Source organism: Capra hircus, chromosome 17 (genome assembly GCF_001704415.2).
Source record: "Capra hircus breed San Clemente chromosome 17, ASM170441v1, whole genome shotgun sequence".
Lineage (NCBI taxonomy): Eukaryota > Metazoa > Chordata > Mammalia > Artiodactyla > Bovidae > Capra > Capra hircus.
The window spans coordinates 35,571,994-35,594,061 of record NC_030824.1 but is presented as its reverse complement, the minus strand read 5'-3'; the positions used below and the strand labels follow the sequence as shown (position 1 = coordinate 35,594,061).

Below are 22,068 nucleotides of genomic sequence, written 5' to 3'. Positions count from 1 at the left end.
TCATTCTCTTTAGTCATTCACCAGAAAAATACAGATTTCAATCAGATCAAGTAAAACAATGTTTCAAGTAAAACTGCTTTCCTTTTTTTCTGTTTCATTTTACACTACTTTGTACAGTTTTATTTATTAAACACACACAAAGTGCTTTGGGAACAGAAAGCCCATATTTCTGAATATTCTGGAAAAAAAAATCTACCTTTATTAGACTCAGAGTTCATTCCTAAGCTATTTCCTAAAGGTTACAGTCACTTACAAAGAAACTGATGATTTTTTTATATCAGAGAAAAGTCACTTTTTAAAAAAATCAACAGTCTCTGCTTTTAAAATACTGTTGGAAAGAACTGAGAAATTTAACCTACTTAAAGGCATATCTATATTGAATAGGCCACCAAATATCAATACTATTATGTTGCAGTTGGTAAGACAATAACTTACTTTTAAAGAACACCATTAAATACGCTTCAATACATGGTATTCTATATTTGACCATTTTTTATGAAAAGTTTATAGTCACTTATAAAATCTGTAATATTCCTCCCAAAAAACCTAGCTCACTAATAGATAAATGACAAAATATAAGAAAGTATTTTTTGATAAATTTTCTTTTACTTATGCATTTGAAAAGTATAACTATTTTCTAGATTAAGACAAAGTAATATAAAGCAATTTAATATATGTAACCTTTTAGCAACACTGTATTAAGTTTGTACTTTTAAAAAATTATGTTAAGATACCTAAAACAAAGCAGTCACTGAGAGTCAAAATACATCATTAATTACTTATGGTAGCTTAGACTGATGTTAATAGCTTTGAGGTAGCAAGTGCTATGATTTGCCCATAAAAATTATTTCTAGAACAATTCTTTTGATGATACAATATTATTTTAAAGTTAAAGTCACCCTGTATTAATTTTTACCGTGAATCACTGTGTGAACAGCAAGTTGCTATGGGCTCTTCAGAAAGGCAAAGGTATTTGCTGAGAAAGCATGCTCTCATCTCAGAAAGTAGACCACCTGGGAGCTGTGGCCCTTTCAGTGTATCATGTCCCTCCCTGCTCCATGCCCTTCTATATTGCAAGACCATTAATAAAAGAGAGAGATGAAACAATCCCTCATCGTTTTCCTGGTTGTTGCTATTTTCACCTGAAAGAAAGGAACTGTATACCATGCAAAAAAAAAAACCAGAAATTCTAAATGACAGGAAAGGGGGCACACAGGATATAAGAAAGATGTCTGCCTTTAATTAAACTAAAAGATAATTTTCAATGCTGTTTTCATGAAATTGTATTTCATAGTATTGTTTTGCACTTCATTTTACTTTTAAGTTTTTATTATGATAATTTAGAATAATTCATGTTCATCAATTAGGGGAGAAAAAACAAAGTTTAAATGGTAAGCCAATCCCACCTACAAACCATAAATCATTATAATTCCGTTTATATACACTTCTCCTCTATTGTAACCCTATCACACAACATCACGAAAGAAGCACAAGCCTACACTCAAGAAAAAGAACAGTTGTATAACCTGTGTAAGTTATTTAATTTTTATGGGTCTCAATTCCCCAATAGGTTAATAGGAAAATATCAGCTACCTTCATAAATCTGCTGTGAATATAACTGAGATAACATATGCAAAATGCCTGTGGCACATGGTACACAGACGTTAATAAATATTTCGTCAAGAAATATTACCATTACCTCCCTTTCCTCTCTCACTCCATCTTGCCCTTCCTATTTTCCTCTCTGCACTTTTCTAATTCTTATGCTAAAATTCAAATCAAATAGCGTGAAAATTCCATGAAACATCTGGACAGTAACAATCTACAGTAATTGCTTCCTTCCTCAATACTTGATGTATTTCTCCTTATCTGTTCATATTCATTTACTCACTCATACATCTTCCCTCTCTCTGCAATTTAATTATATACTGCTTTGTATTATTTGTGTACACCGAGAAAAGTTCTGGAATATAGGACCAAAAAAAATCATTACTGGAAAATTCCACTGCCAGGTACATAAGAAGTGAGCACAGAGATAAGATTTAACTAGGCAAAAACATTTACCAGGAGGATTTATCACTTTATAATAAAACAAAAGTGTTTGTGTGTATGTTAGGATGGGAAATTGAAGAGCTGATCTGAAACAGGAAAGAAAAGCTAGGTCTCTTATCATCCCACTTCCCCTAACACAGACAAGGAAGCAGTCTAAGGAAAACAGCCCTCAAGAGCAGTTTCCAGAGCAAATATTCATAGAAACACAGATTAAAATACTTGTCTCCAAAAAAACAAACAAATAGTATTGTAAGCACTCTAACTTCAGTAAACTACTGCTTAAAATCTGGCAGCTGTTAATCCATACACAAAAAATAATAAAGTACAAGAAAATATATTCTACTTACCAACAAGGAGCCAAACAACATTTGAATTGTGTTCTGTAAGAAAATCTTCTAGTTGAGTGATACTAGGAACAATACTCTCATTCTTCCTTTGATCCATTACTAAAATTTTTCCAGAATAGCATCTAAAAGGCCTGAAAGAGGTCCAAAGTTAAGTTTAGAATTTAACCTATATAAGGGGAGAAAGGTGAATTTAATAAATGCGAAAGTTTATTAAATCATATTTTGCTTTCTTCAAAGACAGGAATGTAAAACTATAACAAACAATAATAACAAAGATGTCCATGTTTCTACATAAAATATAAAACAATGTATCATATTTTTAAAGTCCTGATTTCACCAATCTAAGTATGAATAGAGATCCAAGTTCAATTACTAAACTCTGGCTCAAAATAAGAGGGACATAATTAGTCTTAAATCTAACCAAAGATATTTATTCTCAACAATCAAAAAATATCAGTCAACAATGTTAGACAAATTCATCTAGACTTGTACCCAAAACTACCACTTAATTATAATGTATTTATATATTAAGCTTTAGTAATCCTTCTTAACCTCTATCAGCTGTGTATTCCCATTATTCCATGAAGAAACAATCTTCCTAGTTTAAATTCATTCTAGATAGAATTTGGACACTAAGCAGATCTCCTGCTATCAGACTCTCAGGACAAAATATAATACATGTCAAATTGTGACTAGACGTGCAAAAGTATTTATGTGTGTGTAACTGAGTATGTGTATGTATGTGTACATGTATATGTGTGTGTGTATATATATATATATATATATGGACTGAGAATCAGCAAAAAGGAATGCAAGTTCTTTTTTTATGATCTAAGAAACAGAAAATTATCCCTCTGAGAGTACAGTATTAACATGACTAACCTAACCCATCTATAACAAAATTACTTTGTGATAAATCAGGAAAAGGACGAGAAAAGTTAGACAAAGAAAGCTATACAGTTAATAATCCTTTACGACCAAAGAGCATACATGACTTTTATGGAGAGACTGAAAGAGAGATTTTAAAACAGAAAGATATGTGAGGACAACTTTCTAGCTGAAATTCCACACAGTTAGCTTATCACCTTCGCAAAATGTTTTTCTGTTTACTCACCACAAATCCTGTCTTCACAGGTCACAAAACAAGTTTAAAAACTGGATGAGACAACATTGCAAAATACTGTCTACAAGAGGATTACAACATTTCATATTTCTGCATTGTTGAAAACACTATAATTTAGAGGCAAATTAAAAATTCATTTTTAAAAAATGAGTTGTTTCAAAAGGCTTATTATTAAAAGTATATGAAAACCTAGGGCAAAATTGCTAGAGAAACTTTAATGTTTTCATTTTTCAGTAAACTTTTTTTCCTATAGTTTCAGTTCAGCTCAGTTTCAATTCAGTCGCTCAGTTGTGTCCAACTCTTTGCGACCCCATGAATTGCAGCACGCCACGCCTCCCTGTCCATCACCAACTCCCGGAGTTCACTCAGACTCATGTCCATCGAGTCAGTGATGCCATCCAGCCATCTCATCCTGGGTCGTCCCCTTCTCCTCCTGCCCCCAATCCCTCCCAGCATCAGAGTCTTTTCCAATGAGTCAACTCTTTGCATCAGGTGGCCAAAGTACTGGAGTTTCAGCTTTAGCATCATTCCTTCCAAAGAAATCCCAGAGCTGATCTCCTTCAGAATGGACTGGCTGGATCTCCTTGCAGTCCAAGGGACTCTCAAGAGTCTTCTCCAACACCACAGTTCCAAAGCATCAATTCTTGGGTGCTCAGCCTTCTTCACAGTCCAACTCTCACATCCATACATGACCACAGGAAAAACCATAGCCTTGACTAGATGGACCTTAGTTAGCAGTAGTTAAAATAATATATTTTGAGCAAGTACAGAAGTAAAGGCTAAGACCTAACAAAGGCCCTAAAGTAAAGGAGACATTCTGGCCTAAGGGAAGTGTCTAAAAACAACCCTGGACACAGAAAACCCAGACTGAACTGGGGCTATACACTTTGCCACATTGCTTAAGTGCCATACCGACAATCCCTTAAAGAAGATGAAGTGGAGACTGTATAACCTACTGTATAACCTACTGTATAACCTTCACTGAGCAAATGATGGAATAAGAAACAACCTGGTTGTTTCTTCTTTCCTACCTAAACAGTTTATGCTAAAAGCCACAAGGTGAAGTCAGTCTCTCCCATCAGGAAATTCCATAAGCCTCTTACCCTTCTCCATCAGAGGGCAGACAGACTGAAAACCACAATCACAGAAAACAAACCAATCTGATCACAAGGACCACAGCCTTGTCTAACTCAATTAAACTATGAGCCATGTAGGGCCACCCAAGACAGACAGGTCATGGTGGAGAGTTCTGACAAAACGTGGTCCACTGGAGAAGGGAATGAAAAACCACGTTAGTATTCCTGCCTTGAGAACCCCATAACAGTATGGAAAGGCAGAAAGACAGGACACTGAAAGACGAACTCCACAGATCGGTAGGGTGTCCAATATGCTACTGGAGATCAGTGGAGAAATAACTCCAGAAAGAATGAAGAGACAGAGCCAAAGAAAAAAAAAAACACCCAGTTGGGGATGTGACTGATGATGGAAGTAAAGCTCGATGCTGTAAAGAGCAATATTGCATAGGAACCTGGAATGTTAGGTCCGTGAATCAAGGCAAATTGGAAGTGGTCAAACAGGAGATGATGAGTGAACATCGACATTTTATCAGCAAACTAAACACTAAAATGCAAATTGGTGAATTTAATTAGGATGACCATTATACCTACTACTGTTGGCAAGAATCCCTTAGAAGAAATGGAGTAGCCATCATAGTCCTCAAAAGGGTCCAAAATGCAGTACCTGGATGCAATCTCAAAAATGACAGAATGATCTCTATTCATTACCAAGGCAAACCATTGACTATCACAGTAATCCAAGTCTATGCCCAGACCAGCAATGCTGAAGCAATGCTGAAGCTGAACAGTTCTATGAGACCTACTAGACTATCTAGAATTAACACTGAAAAAAGACGTCCTTTTCATTACAGGGGACTGGAATACAAAAGTAGGGAGTCAAGAAATATGTGAAGTAAGAGGCAAATTTGGCCTTGAAGTACAGAATGAAGCAAGGCAAAGGCTAACAGAGTTTTGCCAAGACAATGCACTGGTCATAGCAAACACCCTCTTCCAACAACACAAGAGAAGACTCTACACATGGACATCACCAGATGGTCAATACTGAAATCACACTGATTATATTGTTTGAAACCACAGATGGAGAAGCTGTATACAGTCAGCAAAAACAAGACTGGGAGCTGACTGTGGCTCACATAATGTACTCCTTATTGCCAAATTCAGACTTAAATTGAAGAAAGTAGGGAAAACCACTAGATCATTCAGGTATGACCTAAATCAAATCCCTTATGATTATACAGTGGAAGTGATAATTAGATCAAGGGATTAGTTCTGATAGAGTGCCTGAAGAACTATGGATGGAGGTTTGTGACATTGTACAGGAGACAGGGATCAAGACCATCCCCAAGAAAAGGAAATGCAAAAAGGCAAATTAGTTGTCTGATGAGGACTTACAAACAGCTGAGAAAAGAAAAGATGCAAAAGGCAAAGGAGAAAAGGAAAGATATATCTATCTGAATGCAGAGTTCCAAAGAATAGCAAAGAGAGATAAGAAAGCCTTCCTCAGTAATTAATGCGAAGAAATAGAGGAAAACAACAGACTGGGAAAGACTAGCAATCTCTTCAAGAAAATTAGAGTTAAAAGGGAACTTTTCATGCAAAGATGGGCACAATAAAGGACAGAAATGGTATGGACCTAATAGAAGCAGAAGATATTAAGAAGAGGTGGCAAGAATACACAGAAGAACTGTACAAAAAAGATCTTCATGACCCAGATAATCACAATGGTGTGATAACTCACCTAGAGCCAGACATCCTGGAATGCGAAGTCAAGTGGGCCTGAGGAAGCATCACTATGAACAAAGCTAGTGGAGGTGATGGAATTTCAGTTGAGCTATTTCAAATCCTAAAAGATGATGCTGTGAAAATGCTGCACTCAATATGCCAGCAAATTTGGAAAACTCAGCCATGGCCACAGGACTAGAAAAGGTCAGTTTTCATTCCAATCCCAAAGAAAGGCAATGCCAAAGAATGCTCAAACTACCACACAACTGCACTCATCTCACACACTAATAAAAAGCCAGGCTTCAACAATACGTAAACCATTAACTTCCATATGTTCAAGCTGGATTTAGAAAAGGAAGAGGAACCAGAGATCAAATTGCCAACATCCACTGGACCATCGAAAAAGCAAGAGTTTCAGAAAAACATCTACTTCTGCTTTATTGACTATGATTGTGACTATAAAGCCTTTGATTGTGTGGACCACAACAAACTCTGAAAAATTCTTAAAGAAAAGGGAATACCAGACCACCTGACCTGCCTCTTGAGAAACCTGTATGCAAGTCAGGAAGCAACAGTTAGAACTGGACATGGAATAACAGACTGGTTCCAAATGGAAAAAGGAGTACATTAAGGCTGTATATAGTTACCCTGCTTATTTCACTTATATGCAGAGTACATTATGAGAAATGCTGCACTGTATGAAGCACAAGCTGGAATCAAGATTGCCAGGAGAAATATCATTAACCTTAGATATGCAGATGACATCAGTCTTATGGCAGAAAGTGAAGAACTAAAGAGCTTCTTGATGAAAGTGAAAGAGGAGAGTGAAAAACTTGGCTTAAAATTCAACATTAAGAAAACTAAGATCATGGCATCCAGTCCCATCACTTCACGGCAAATAGATGGGGAAACGGTGGAAACAGTGACAGACTTTTTTCTTGGGCTCCAAAATCACTGCAGATGGTGACTGCAGCCATGAAATTAAAAGATGCTTACTCCTTGGAAGAAGAGTTATGACCAACCTAGACAACATATTAAAAAGCAGAGACATTACTTTGCCAACAGAGGTCTGTCTAGTCAAAGCTATGATCTTTCTAGTAGTCATGTATGGATGTGAGAGTTGGACTATAAAGAAAGCTGAGCACTGAAGTATTGATGCTTTTGAACTGTGGTGTTGGAGAAGACTCTTGAGAGTCCCTTGGACTGCAAGGAGATCCAACCAGTCCATCCTAAAGGCAATCAGTCCTGAATATTCATCGGAAGGACTGATGTTGAAGCTGAAACTCCAACACCTTGGCCACCTGATGTGAAGAACTGACTCATCTGAAAAGACCCTGATGCTAGGAAAGATGGAAGGCAGTAGGAGAAGGGGACGACAGAGGATGAGATGGTTGGATGGTATCACCAACTCAATGGACATGAGTTTGGGTGAACTCCGGGAGTTGGCGATGGACAGGGAGGCCTGGTGTGCTGCAAGCCATGGAGTCACAAAGAGTCGGACATGACTGAGTGACTGAACTGAACTGAACTGGAATAAGGCAGGCATATGTACTGGGGAGGAGAGGGACAGGAGTCTCAATGGCCAAAAAAAGAATGTCAAAGCCAAATAAAACCTGAAATACTCTAAGTATCCATTTGTGTGGTGAACAGGGTCGAGGGAAAGCAGCAGTATTTTAGGGTATCAAATCCATAGCAGGATGAGGAGGAGTACTTCCCAGGTGCTGGAGCCTGGGTGGAAGGATGAGGGCATCCAAGGCAGGGGGAGAGGGCAGGAGCAGTCCAGCTCAGGTATCAGTCTGGGCAGCAAAGAAGGTCATTCAAACAGGGAGGCTTCCTAGTGCAGGGTGTCAGAACCCAAGAGGAAGGCATCAGATCCCAAAGAGATAAGCAGAGCTTCCATGCAGAAGGGTGATCTGGAATATGAAGGGAGCAGGATAAGGAGGACCAACACCTGGGAGGTGGCTCATGTAGGGGATGCAGGAGGGAGTTAACCTAGTAAGTATATCAAGAATAATGGAAGCCAAGTTTCTCACTGTCAGAGGATATATAAAGGAAGAAAATCAGAATTAATCCTGTGGTGTTGGATAAAAACTAGAGGTATGGCTTTCAATATAAATGGATATAGAAATAGCTATAGCTGCATATGTATATATGTGTGCATAGTTCATTCACAGACCCTGAGAGCAGCACCTCAATATAAATGAACAGAAGCCTTCTCTTCTAAAAACCATTTTCTCTTTAGAGGGGTCCTTGAAAAAATGGCTAATTCTACAACTAGGGCAGAGAAAGTCAGGATGAGCTTTTTTTCCATAAATGAAAAAAGTGTTCAAAGAATGATAGAAAATGTCAAAAGAAGTAAAAACCAGCTTTAAGAGGCTCCCATTGGCAAAATCTGGGACAATTTAAGCACTGCTATAAATAATAGTAACAAACCACACCCATTTAATAAATACAAATTTATGAATCCATACCAATATAAATAATCAACTAAATTTTGATGAGCAACAGCATGCTTATATCTTAGAATAACTGGTCTCCAAAAGAACTATCAATGAAGAAGGGGAAAAGAGGAAGTTTGAGACAGCTGACAATTAAGTGATCAAAGTTCCTGTATGCTTAGTTGTTGTGTATGACTCTCTGCAACCCTTTGGACTGTGGCCCACCAGGCTCCTCTGTCCACTGGGTTTTCCAGGCAAGAATACCAGAGTGGGTTGCCATTTCCTTCTCCAAGGGATCTTCCTGACCCAGGGATCAAACCTACGTCTCCTGTGTCTTCTGCATTGCAAGCACATTCTTTACACTCTGAGCCATCAAGGAAGCCCAAGTGATCAAAGTAAATGCCATCAATATAGGTATAAATCAAAATCATTTACTTTTTAATAAAGAAAACAGCCTAGTGTTGGTGGTATAGTGGTGAGCATAGCTGCCTTCCAAGAAAAGTCTCACTTCCTTGATATTCCTTCAAAGACACATAACCTGAATCTAATCTATCCTGCTTCTCTCCTCTCAATCATAATGACCGATAGAGATTGTTTTATTCATCTTTGTATGCACAATACCAGTGACAATGCCTTGAACACAGCCATTAATTTCAAGTATGTCATTTTAAATGGTATTTTTATCTATTACACAAAAAGCAACACTGATCTACATGTTTTAAGACATGTTCTCTCAGTATTTTCATGATTCACCTATGTTCTGTTCATTCTTCCTGAAATCCATGGGACTCGTTTCAAAACTGCTGTCCACATTAGAAAAGAAATTGTGGTAATTACTATTTTAGTGATGTACAAAGAAAAGCGCAAAAATGTGAAACAGTTTAATCAAACACAGCAACGGCCAGAGATTTATCAAAGTTCCTAAAACCACCACCACTATCACGATTCTTAGAAATAGCTTTTCAAAAAACAAATTTATTTTTCTAAGTGAATTATCTTTAAAATCTTTTCAAATACTATATTCAACTTATTTTCTCTCCTACTCGCATGAAGGAACAAAACTAACATCTAATACTTGCATCATCAGATTTTTAGAGACAGAATTCCAAATCTTGATCTGGTCCTACAAGAATAGAGGTCAGCCTACAAATCAATAAAAAAAAATTACAAATAATCTGACAGAAAAATAAGAAAATATATAAACAGGTAATTCACAGAAAAAGATAATATCACCAGCAATTAGCAACAATCACAATTTATCACTCACTAGCCATAAAAGCAAAAATTTTTAGAAAGATTACAAACAACTATATGGCAAAAGTATGGGGAAATGGGCACTCTCACAGTTGACAGAAGTAAAGTGCCTTTGAGAAGAACAATTTGTCAGATACTATAAAAATGTACATGTTCTGATTTGAAAATTTCAGTTCCAGGGCTCTATTTATTTCTCAGAAATACTTAGAAACAAAGATGTTTTTTCAAGGACAATCACTGCAGCATTATATATCATACTGAGATAACAGAAAAATGTCAGTTAATAGGAAAATAGTTAAATTATGGGACACCCTTACCATATATAATACTCTTACTATGTGAAATAATATGTAGCCTTTTTAAAAGAATAAAACAGCTCTATAAGGGATACAGAGAAATGTTCAGGATCTATGTAATGTTAAGAGGAGAAAAGCAAGTTGAGCAAAAAGATGTATAGTACTCTACTTATATTAAAAAAAAACCCAGACTATCCATTATATGTAACACATACCTAAACCATATAGATATACCACATATGCACACATGTACATATGTGATGTATATATGTATATACTTTTATTAATCTGCAAAAACATTATCAAAGCCACTACTTCTGAGAGATAACTATTATTTAAATATTTTACAACTGGCTTCCAATCCTTCCTTAATTTAAAAAAAAAAAAAAAAGGGAGGGTGGTGGCTGGAAGACAGGACATGACAGGGAAGAAAGGGGCTTTTCCTTCCCAAGCACACACTCCACAGCCTCTCCTTGTAACTATGGCCAAGGAACAGGTTTCTCCCACCTCTAGAATATCAACTTGATCATCTGTCAACTGATCATCTGTCATTCTACCACCATGTCTGTCTTTCTTCAGTTCTTAAATCCTTGTCTTTTTAAAAAAATTAAAACGCAGATACCAAGCAATATCGAACTCAAAGGCTTCATTAAAACCTCAGAAATATCAGTTAACACCTCAGCAAGAATTATTTGATTTGATAGCTCTGAGTGTAAGAACAAAGTTGAACAGCTGTACTGTTATCTAAAAGGGGAAAGGGCTAGGTTACAAACAAAGAAGGAAGAACACCAACAGGAAAGAGACTGGAGGAATGGAGAAAGAGGAAGCAGTTATCAAGGAATAACGGAAGAGTCAAAAGGTCCTGCTTCAGACTGTATTGTCCCAAAAGCAGACCATAACGTGGATTGAGAGCATCGACTGAGACCACCTGGATTCAAAAACCTGTTCGAACATTATAGCTATGTGACCATGGGCAAGTTACCTAACCTCTTTGTGCTCTTATTCATCTGTAAAATGAGAACACTAATAATATCTACCTCACAGAGTTTACAGTTTGGATACGTAAAGCATTTAGAACAACTCTGGCACATAGCAGGTTAATATACTGTGTAAATGCCTGATGCTGGCAATCAATACCACTTGTGCCTTGCCCATATACTGCTGATATTCACCTCTACACCAGATTATTCATTCTGAACACCTGCAACACCCTACTGTAGGCTGCTTTCTGACTGCAGAAATGTGTTCAGTCTGTACTTAGGGTAGGCCAGAAATGCCAGAATTAATGTCAATGATGCCTAGAAAGTCATTGGGTAAACACCTGCAGCTTCCCTGCTCTTGACTTGTGATAACTCTGATGCATATTTTATTTGGTCTCTGAGAGATCCCCAGTGGTAGTGAGCTGTAGATGCCCACAATAGTAACTGTATCTTAGCATTCATCACATTGTAACTATTAGTTTTGTAGTCTGTTCCCCACAAGACAGCTAACTGCTCTTTAAGGATGTCTTTGCCCTATTCATCTGCCAATGCAATATTCAACAAAGTTCCTGGTATGCAGTAGTCTCTCAATAAATACTTGTTTCATAAATGAATGAAATAAATGCATCACTGTAGAAAGTACATAATTATGAACTATAGAAAGCAACGGCAACCCACTCCAGTACTCTTGCCTGGAAAATCCCATGAACGGAGGAGCCTGGTAGGCTGCAGTCCATGGGGTCGCTAGGAGTCTGACACGACTGAGCGAATTCACTTTCACTTCTCACTTTCATGCATTGGAGAAGGAAATGGCAACCCACTCTAGTGTTTTTGCCTGGAGAATCCCAGGGATGGGGGAGCCTGGTGGGCTGCTGTCTATGGGGTCACACAGAGTCAGACACGACTGAAGCAACTTAGCAGCAGCAGCCAAAGTTAAGCACTTATTCAAGGCCAAGAGACTCCTAGATGATCTTTTTCACACTCAAGAAAATCTGGTTTTCATTTACTTGAGTTTAAGAAAAGGATATTCAACATCTCGATAATCCATTCCATATATTACAAAAATGAAGGAAAAAATTAATCATACTGAAATCTCTCATGCAACAGTTAAGTCACAATTATTTGTATAAAAGGTATTCACGTATCTTCAGATTGTTAAAGTTCTTTGAATTTAACCACAGTTCCTTTTCATAAAGGAATCCATATGGTTGTTTGGGTTTTTTTAATTTCTTTTTTATTGAAGTATAGTTCACTTACAATGTTGTGCCAATCTCTGCTGTACAGCAAAGTAACTCAGTTATACATACACATTTTTATATATTATGTTTCATTTTGGTTTATCACAGGATATTGCATATAGATCACTATACTAAACAGGTTTTAAGAGTTGGTAAATAAATCAACTTTACAGCTTTCTTTTAAACTTCATCAACACTGACATTCTCTTCAACATCAAGCGTGAGTATCTATCAGGACATAGTAGCATTCTGTACACTAGAAATTCTGTGAAGTATGCACTTTGTACACATTTCTGGATTGCTTGCCCATAAACCAAACTAGAATGATTTTACATTAACTGTTACAGAACATATTTCAAACTTACTTGAAAACTTTCCAGGTATGGTTTGGTTTCTGCACATACGTAAGAAATTATCTTAAAATAGCTTCCCTGGTGGCTCAGAGGTTAAAGCATCTGCCTGCAATGCAGGAGACCTGGGTTCGATCCCTGGGTTGGGAAGATCCCCTGGAGAAGGAAATGGCACCCCACTCCAGTATTCTTGCCTGGAGAATCCCATGGACAGAGAAGCCTGGTGGGCTACAGTCCATGGGGTCGCAAAGAGTCGGACACGACTGAGCAACTTCACTTCACTTACCTGTGTAGAGGTCCCAATTTCAAAGTCATTTATGTCTGCCTTAATTAAGAAGTAACTGACTCAAAGTGAAAGTGAAAGTTCCTCAGTCAGGTCTGACTCTTTGCGACAACATGGACTCTACAGTCCATGGAATTTTCCAGGCCAGAATACTAGAATGGGTAGCCTTTCCTTCTCCAGGGGATCTTAATCCAGGGATCGAACCCAGGTCTCCCACATTGTAGATGGATTCTTTACCAGCTGAGCCACAAGGGATATGGATATGGGGGAGAGGGTGGAAGTAACTGTCCATGTGTGTTTTATCAACATTCTCATCATACCAAGTCCAAAGAAATTATTTTTATTAGGCTGTTGCTAAGCAGAAACCCAACAGATCCATTTAATAGCCAATTTCTATGAACTGAGAGCACTTAAATTGAACTTTTACATAAATACTATAACATAAAGAGGCTGCTTTAGGAATTTTATGCAGATATAACCTTATACTACAGGTGATAACCTGAAACAGTACTTTAAGTGGATATGGAGCTGGATAAAAACATACTTCACATACATATAAAAAGTGACAAGGTCCAATAAGGTCAGTAAAGTTTAGACTTACAAACATTTTGGACAATCTTACATTACTCTTTTAAATGTTCATTCCATGCTATTAACTCACCATTATAATGATTAAATATAGCTACCATTATAAAATGGGCAACATTTATTCACTGCTTGTTATGTGCTAGGCACTGTTCTAAACACTTTACATATAGTTACTGATCTGTTAGAAATAACTACCTATTAACAATTCCCCATTTTACACAGAGAAACTGTGGCAATAAGAAACAAAGCACAAACACAGCTAAGATATGGCCAATCTAGGATATGAACCTACACAGTTTGGCTTTATAGTCTGTGTAAATTTATATTGCCTCTCGTATCGTATCAGTTCAGTTATTCAGTCGTGTCCAACTCTTTGCAACCACACGGACTGCAGCACGCCAGGCCTCCCTGTCCATCACCAACTGCTGGAGCTTACTCAAACTCATGTCCATCCAGTCGGTGATGCCATCCAACCAACTCATCCTCCATCATCGCCTTCTCCTTCTGCCTTCAATCTTTCCCAACATCAGGGTCTTTTCCAATGAGTCAGTTCTTCACATCAGGTGGCCGAAGTATTGGAGTTTCAGCTTCAACATCAGTCCTTCCGATGAATATTCAGGACTGATTTCCTTTAGGATAGACTGGTTGGGGACTCTCAAGAGTCTTTTCTAACACCACAGTTCAAAAGCATTAATTCTTCGGCGCTCAGCTTTCTTTACAGTCCAACTCTCACATCCATACATGACGACTGGGAAAACCACAGCCTTGACTAGACGGACCTTTGTTGGTAATGTGTCTGCTTTTTAATATGCTGTCTAGGCTGGTCATAACTTTTCTTCCAAGGAGCAAGCGTCTTTTAATTTCATGGCTGCAGTCACCACCTGCAGTGATTTTGGAGCCCAAGAAAATAAAGTCTGTCACTGTTTCCCTGGGACCAGTTGCCATGATCTTCGTTTTCTGAATGTTGAGTTTTAAGCCAACTTTTTCACTCTCCTCTTTCACTTTCATCAAGAGGCTCTTTAGTTCTTCTTCACTTTCTGCCATAAGGGTGGTGTCATCTGCATATCTGAGGTTATTGATATTTCTCCTGGCAATCTTCATTTCACCTTGTGCTTCATACATACATTCACAGAAATCAGCCTGCAATTGTCTTTTGGCCCTCATTTTTCTTTTTTTTAACTACGAAAACAAATCCCTTCCTTCCACCTTTAAATTCTCAATTAGGAGCTAATATTTAATGTTACCAAAATCCATATTTTGATATAAAAAATTCACATTTTGCCCATTATTGCATTTTTTTTCTTCTAAAAAATCCTCAAATAAATCAAAGGCCAGTAGTCACTTTTTAAAATTAGCTACAAGAGGCAACACATCAAGTTATTGAGCCTAAGAAATGGTAAAGGAGGATAAATTGTAAAGTCAAATCTGACTGAACCACCTCCCCACTTTTCTATACTTCTCTCTATCCTGGAAGACATAAAGGCTGTAGCTATATATTTTTACAGAGCTTATTTGCCCCCTAAAGAAACTGACAATTGATAGCAGGTATGTGGAAGCTTTAATGTATGTACAAAAAGTATTTGATATTCCTCCCTTCAAGAAGTGGTGCTTAACTCATTCCCAAGTGTGCACTGGACTTACTGATTCAGTTCTAAAAGAGCAGGGCAATGGAACGATGTGTCACCCTGTGAAAACTGGTATCATAGCTTCCTCTTTGCACGCGTGTACTCTCTCTCACTCTGATCATTTGCTCCAGAGCAAGACAGCTGCAGGTGCTTTGTTTGGACACTTAGGAAGCCCTAGAGAAGTTCATGTGGTGAGAATTTGAGGCCTCCAGCCAAAAGCCATGTGAATGAACTATCACGGAAGCAAATCCTCTAGCCCCAGCTGAGCACTCACCTAACTGACGTCCTAGCCAATCAACTACAACCTCATGAGGGACCTGAAGCCAGAAACAATCGGTTCAGTCACTCCCAAATTCCCAACCCACAGAAACTCTGAGATAATAAAAGTGACTAAGTTTGGGGATAATTTCTTACTCTGCAACAGATAACAAATACAAAGTATGAGAAAGGTTATTTTGTGAGGTATCTGCAAGCTATCTCTACCCTGATGATTCAAATCTGCCATCTTAAGCTGCACTACCCTCACTCCTCTTCACCAAATGATCAGGAGTCAGCAAAACCACATGGAGAAGGCCACTGATCACATGAGTGAACCAAACCCTCTACCATGAAGTAGGAATCTCTTGCAAGGACTCTGAGGAGCAACCTCTACCCTGTCTCCAACAAATTTATCTGTACCCATAATCATCACCACCTCTTTCCCTCTTGTCTAAGGAGATGTCTATCTAAAGCACCCTTGACCTGCATCCTTGTATTCTATCCCTTCCAACTTGGCTAATGACCCTGCTCCACCAATTCTTCTCCTTTATTCCTGTCTTCAAATTCTCTTTCTGATGACTTTTTATCCTCAGCAAATAAAAACTATAAATGTATTCATATCATTCATACCTTTAAAAAACAAACACTCTCTCTCAAACTCATATCTCTAACTATCCCATTAACTATCTAAAAGCCAAAGTTTCTGAAAGGGCAAATGACATCAGCTCTTTCTTTTCTCTATCTTCTACCCAGTGTGAACTGGATCCATCTACAAAATTGCTCCTGCTGAGGTCAACAACTTAACTGACATGTCCAATGGACATTTTTGTTATCTTCATTTTAGCTGATGCCTCAAAGATGCCTAATACTCATTCTTTTCCTCCAAATTCAGTACTTCCATTTACTTGTGACTCTGATTTTCTTCTACTTCCCTGCCTACTACCTCATCTTTGAGGCAGGTTTTCCTTTCACCTTATCTTTATTGCTGTTTAGCCACTCAGCTGTGTCCAACTCTTTTGTGACGCCATAGACTGTAGCCCTGTAGGAGATTCCAGGCTCCTCTGTCCATGGAATTTTTCAGGCAAGAATACTGGAGTGGGTTGCCATTTCCTTCACCAGGGGATCTTCCTGACCCAGGGATTGAACCCACATCTCCTGCATTGGTAGCCAGATTCTTTACCCCTGAGACACCTGAGAATCCTATCCTTATTCAGTTCAGTTCAGTCGCTCAGTTGTGTCCGACTCTTTGCGACCCCATGAATTGCAGTACGCCAGGCCTCCCTGTCCATCACCAACTCCCGGAGTTCACTCAAACTCACATCCATTGAGTTGGTCACACCATCCAGCCATCTCATCCTCTGTTGTCCCCTTTTCCTCCTGCCCCCAATCCCTCCCAACATCAGAGTCTTTTCCAATGAGTCAACTCTTCGCATGAGGTGGCCAGAGTACTGGAGTTTAACCTTTCGCATCATTCCTTCCAAAGAACACCCAGGGCTGATCTCCTTTAGAATGGAGTGGTTGGATCCCCTTGCAGTCCAAGGGACTCTCAAGAGTCTTCTCCAACACCACAGTTCTTATTAAATACCCTTAAATATTATTCCCCATTCTCATATCTCTTCTTTTACTCTACATCATTTTCCCTTACTGATCTCACCCACTCCCATTGCTTTTAACTATCATCTATAAACTGAGACTTCAAATTTAAATATCAGGCTGAGTCTTCTTCTTAACTCAGATCCATACATAAAACTACCTAATGACATTTCTTGGAAGTCACAGATGCCTCAAATATAAGAGCCCAAAACTGAACTTGTCTCTGCCAAACATGCTTCTCAATATATTTCTCTTCCTATATATTCCCTCAGTAAATGGGCCCAGAATCCACTCAGTTTCTAGATATCAGCTAGATATCAGATAATTTAGTTCATTTATCCTGAAAATATTAAACATTAACAACAAAACTGAACATGATAATGGCTAAGAAGTCATCCTGACTCCACTTTCCCTCAAGCCTACTAAATCTTAACCATTTTATCTCCTTTGTATCTATCTAATCCATCGCCATCTCTTAATTCCCATTTGTACTGCTTTGCTTCTAAGGCTTATTTGCCACCTAGATTACAATAGCCTCTAACTGACTGACATGCTTCCAAGCTCATCTCTCTTCAACTATCATGCAGACCGTTACCTCTCTAACCATGTCTCTTCTTTTTGTCATATATAAGTTCCCTGAAATTTCTCAAATTAAAGAGTTAATTTTCTTAATCTCCCTTGAATGTTTGGGATTCTAACACTACAGTTTTTAATTTATTTTTGAGGTAACATTGGTTTATAATATTAAGTAAGTTTCATTATATTTTACTTCTGCATAAACTACAATGTGTTCATCACCAAAAATTTAGTTTCTATTCATTAGCATACATTGATCTTCTTTTCCTATTTCACCTTGTTTTTTATATTCTACATATGAGTGAAATCATGCATTATTTGCATTTCATCTTATTTCAATTAGCATAAAAATCCTCAAAATCTATCCATGTTGTAACAGATGGCAAAGTTACATCCTTTTTTACCACTGAGTATTATATATATATATATATATCTCACAGCATTATTTACAATAGCCAAGATATGGAAACAATCCAGCCCCATCAAAAGAAGAATGGATAAAGAAGATGTGGTCTACGACTATGTCTATCATGGAAACCAGTACACAAAAGTGAAGTCTGTAAGAATTCTGGTTTCTAACTGTATCTTAAAGTAGCACTAATAAGATACCTTCCTTTATTAACTATAATAATATGAAAGATTATAAACACTACTATATGAGTAATGCTGTTTTCCTAGTTTTTACATAAACCAAAAACATTCCTGCATATAAAATTTTTTAAAAGATATGGGTTAACAAAAATATTGCCTTCTAGAAAAAAGTTCACTATTCTAGTACTCTCCAGAGCCATGATGACCACAACTCTTATCAGAAGCCTGAAAAAAAAAAATGCCTGACATATGGTACTCAAACAGTAGTTGAGTACTTATTTATGAAATTAAGATTCTCTCAATCATGTTTAACTATGTCTTCTATTATTCTCTGTAGAACTCATTGTGAAAAATATACTTAAGTTCAACTATACACAGTATTCTATGAAGAACAAACCGAAAGTCAACTAATTTTCTTCCTTTCTTTTTAAGAATTAAAGATTTTAAAATTTAAAAAAAAAATAAAAAATAAAAATAAAATTAATCACCTGAAGCAAAAAAAAATAAAATAAAATAAAATCCTTTATAATGTGGGCAGACTGATGAAGAAGCAAAAGAGAACAGAAAGTTGACACTTAATACATAATGAAGCAAACGCTTCTCTTGGCTTTCTCCTGCCAATACACAAGCTAAGCACATGACTCAACTGTTCAAAACTCAGGTAAAATGATTGACAGGTCACCTGATACACTACTGTCACCCACCCCCATTCTTAGACTAATTTAAGCAGGTTAAATTACGACTGAAGCAGAAAGTTAGATTTTCTCTATCTGAGCTTTAACTGACAACCCAAAATATTTACCAAGTTGTCGTCTTTTTCCAGAGTCTGTAATGTTCTGTTTTCCTTTTCTTGATCAGAAGGCCTATCTGAAGTGTTTCATCTTAACACATCTGAAAAGAATACCAATTTTAACCAATTATACAAGATATTCTGGCTTTATCAGCAGTTTCACCATTTCAGATTAAATGATTTCATTACACATGCCCTGGCATGTGTGCACACACAAGGAAACTAATGTTAATCCAATGTTATATTATCTTCAAAAAATATTTCTAAAACTAGAAGACCACACATTTCCAAACTATAGTCTTCCAAAGATTTCAAAACCACTGTACAGATGGAAAGAGCATAATTTTGGTAATCAGAGGATTCTAGAAGTCAGATGTTACCTTTAAAACAACTCCTGGGTCCTTGCCAGCAAAAATGATGCCTCAATTTCCTTCCTGTTCCCAGCATTTTTTATCAAATGAAAATCACCTTGCAAGTTCTCAAGCTGCTTGGGAGAGGTAAAGCATACTACTTAAAGGACTCTGAACCGGAGTCCAATTACCTGATTTAAATCACAGCTCTGACTTTGGACAAGTTGTTTTTAGGGGTGTGGGATTTAGTTCTCTTATCTATAAAATGAGAGTTAAAAGCAGACTTTACATGACAGGGTTGTTATGATTATTAAATAAGATATGCACATAAAGCATGTACCACCAGTACTTCGATAAGATAAACACTCTGGTTAATTCGATTATTTTTATACTTCATATATCTCGCTAATTTAAAATAAATCAGCTTCACTGCTATGCACAGAGAGCTGAAAGCAGCAACGTGAAACCAGTTGAAACTCAGACGTTTCAACAGTCACGGAAAACAATTATTTCCTTACAGAGGAAATTTACAAGAACTCTCTCCCTTTAACAAGCGTCCCTAACTTGCTTCTGTCAAAACTAAGGTCAAGAAGCAGGAGGGGGACAATTCTGTAGAGGGAAAATCAACTTCTCTTCACCTTCCTTTGGTCAAAAGATGTTTCCGCTGAAATGTACTCTTCCATAGTGTAGACTCCGCAAGCACCAATCAGAATACAAGCACACCATACCTGAGGAGTAGAGAGAGTTTCAAAGGCTCCCCTGCCCTTGGTCCACAATCTACCCTCCGTTAAGCACTCTAGGGTCTCATGCAGCCCCATGCAGCTAACAAGGCTAGAGCCAGAGCTTGCAGGTATATGGTCCTTCCCACATACCAGCAGGTGGGCGTCGCCCGCCTGTCTGACCACCATTCACCGGGCCAGTTCCTGCATTCGAGGCCCTAATCACCTGACTGTCATGGCCCTTTCAGGCCTTCTCACTGACCTCGGATACCCGGTGTTCAAGTCTCCATGCTGCAGGTAAAGACGGCAAACGAGTTAAGAGATGAGTCGACGCTGCAGCAAGCAGCCGCGACGAAGCCACACCTCCCTGATTCTGACCAGGCTGCGGTCCAGAGATGCTGAGAAGAGTGCTGCCCACACAGATCCTGCCCAGCCCGACCCGTCCCCTCACCTGAGCGAGCGCCGAGGCTATCGGAACCGCTCGGGTCTCTCCCGGGGACGCCGAGGGCCTTGGGCGGCGACGGCAGCGGCGGCGACGGCAGCTGCGGCGCCCAGCCAAACACGGTCTGCTGAGCGCTGCCCGGGTCCACACCCTCTCGCCCCGCCACCCGGCCCGCCGCCCGACCTGCGGCCCGGGGCCCCAGCCTCTGACACAGAGAGGGGCGGAGGAGGATGGGAGGGGTCCGAGATGGGGGCCGGGCGGCACTGCGGCTGCGTCAACTGGTAACGTCACGCGTCACGGCGCCGGCGCCTCGAGGCACGCCACCCGAGCCCCGCCCAGGAATTGGGGCGCCCCGCCCCTCTCCCCTTTCTCAGGGCTTGGGGCGGAACCTGGACGTAGAGGCGGAGATGAGGGGCGAATTTGAAAAATCATTTTTCTACCCACCGTAAAGGAATGTTAATGAATTGCTCTACTGAGGCCCTGAGAGAGATGAGCACAGGTAGGAACAGATCACTAACAAAAAGAATCTGACCGGTGCTCTGATTTGAAGTGAATCCGCTCAGAATAGACAGCAGTATACCTATGACTCTTATCAGCAAAGGGGAGCTTGACGGTGTGAAATGCTGCCACAGTGAATCGCTCAACTAAGTCTCATTGTTACACTAATGAAAAGTGGTTTGATACCAGTTTTAAAGAGAACAGCTTTTCGTAATATTCGAGGGTGAACCAAAGCAAATGACTTCCTGGAGTCACAGGCTTACTTACTGCACACGTCTTAGGTACCAGTTGTAACGGAAAGAGAAAGGTGAGAAACAGTCTTTAACTCTTTAAAAGTTTTCTGATTGCTTGGGGCAGATGTAAAATATGCACATAAGATAACTAGAAATGCAAACGATAACATACTAATACTGCTGCTGCTGCTGCTAAGTCGCTTCAGTCGTGTCCGACTGTGCGACCCCATAGACGGTAGCCCACCAGGCTCCGCTGTCCCTGGGATTCTCCAGACAAGAACACTGGAGTGGGTTGCCATTTCCTTCTCCAATGCGTGAAAGTGAAAACTGAAAGTGAAGTCGCTCAGTCGTGTCCGACTAGTAGCGACCCCATGGACTAGCAATAGCTAATACAGTGTCAAGCTTGAGCGAGGCACTGTTCTAAGCACTTTATATTTACTGGCATTTAATCCTCCCCAAACCCTCTGAGATAAATATTACTATTATCTTCACTTACTTCTACTTCACAAATTAAAAATTAAGGTACAGAGAGAGGTTAAATAAAACCCTAGCTCTACTGCCAAACAGTAGAGCTAGGGTTCCTAAGCAGTATGACTCCAAAGTGTATCCTCTAAAGCATTATTGTGTTGTTGTTCGGTGGCTCAGT

The 22,068-nt window shown here is 38.8% G+C and overlaps 1 protein-coding gene across 3 annotated transcripts in view; it reads right to left on the bottom strand.

The window, feature by feature from the left end:
* KIAA1109 (KIAA1109 ortholog) overlaps positions 1–20,959 on the bottom strand; it is a 202,471-nt gene extending 181,512 nt beyond the window's left edge. For 2 of the 3 annotated variants that reach the window (XM_018061506.1, XM_018061505.1), the window contains exons 1-3: positions 20,701–20,810; positions 19,193–19,281; positions 2,400–2,530 (exon numbers count right to left, since the gene is read on the bottom strand). In XM_018061506.1, coding sequence (XP_017916995.1) covers positions 2,400–2,496 — 97 coding nt within the window. In that variant the 5' untranslated portion in view covers positions 2,497–2,530; positions 19,193–19,281; positions 20,701–20,810. Of the gene's footprint in view, positions 1–2,399; positions 2,531–19,192; positions 19,282–20,168; positions 20,259–20,511 lie in introns of all 3 variants that reach the window. The other variant, XM_018061504.1, reaches the window with a different exon arrangement.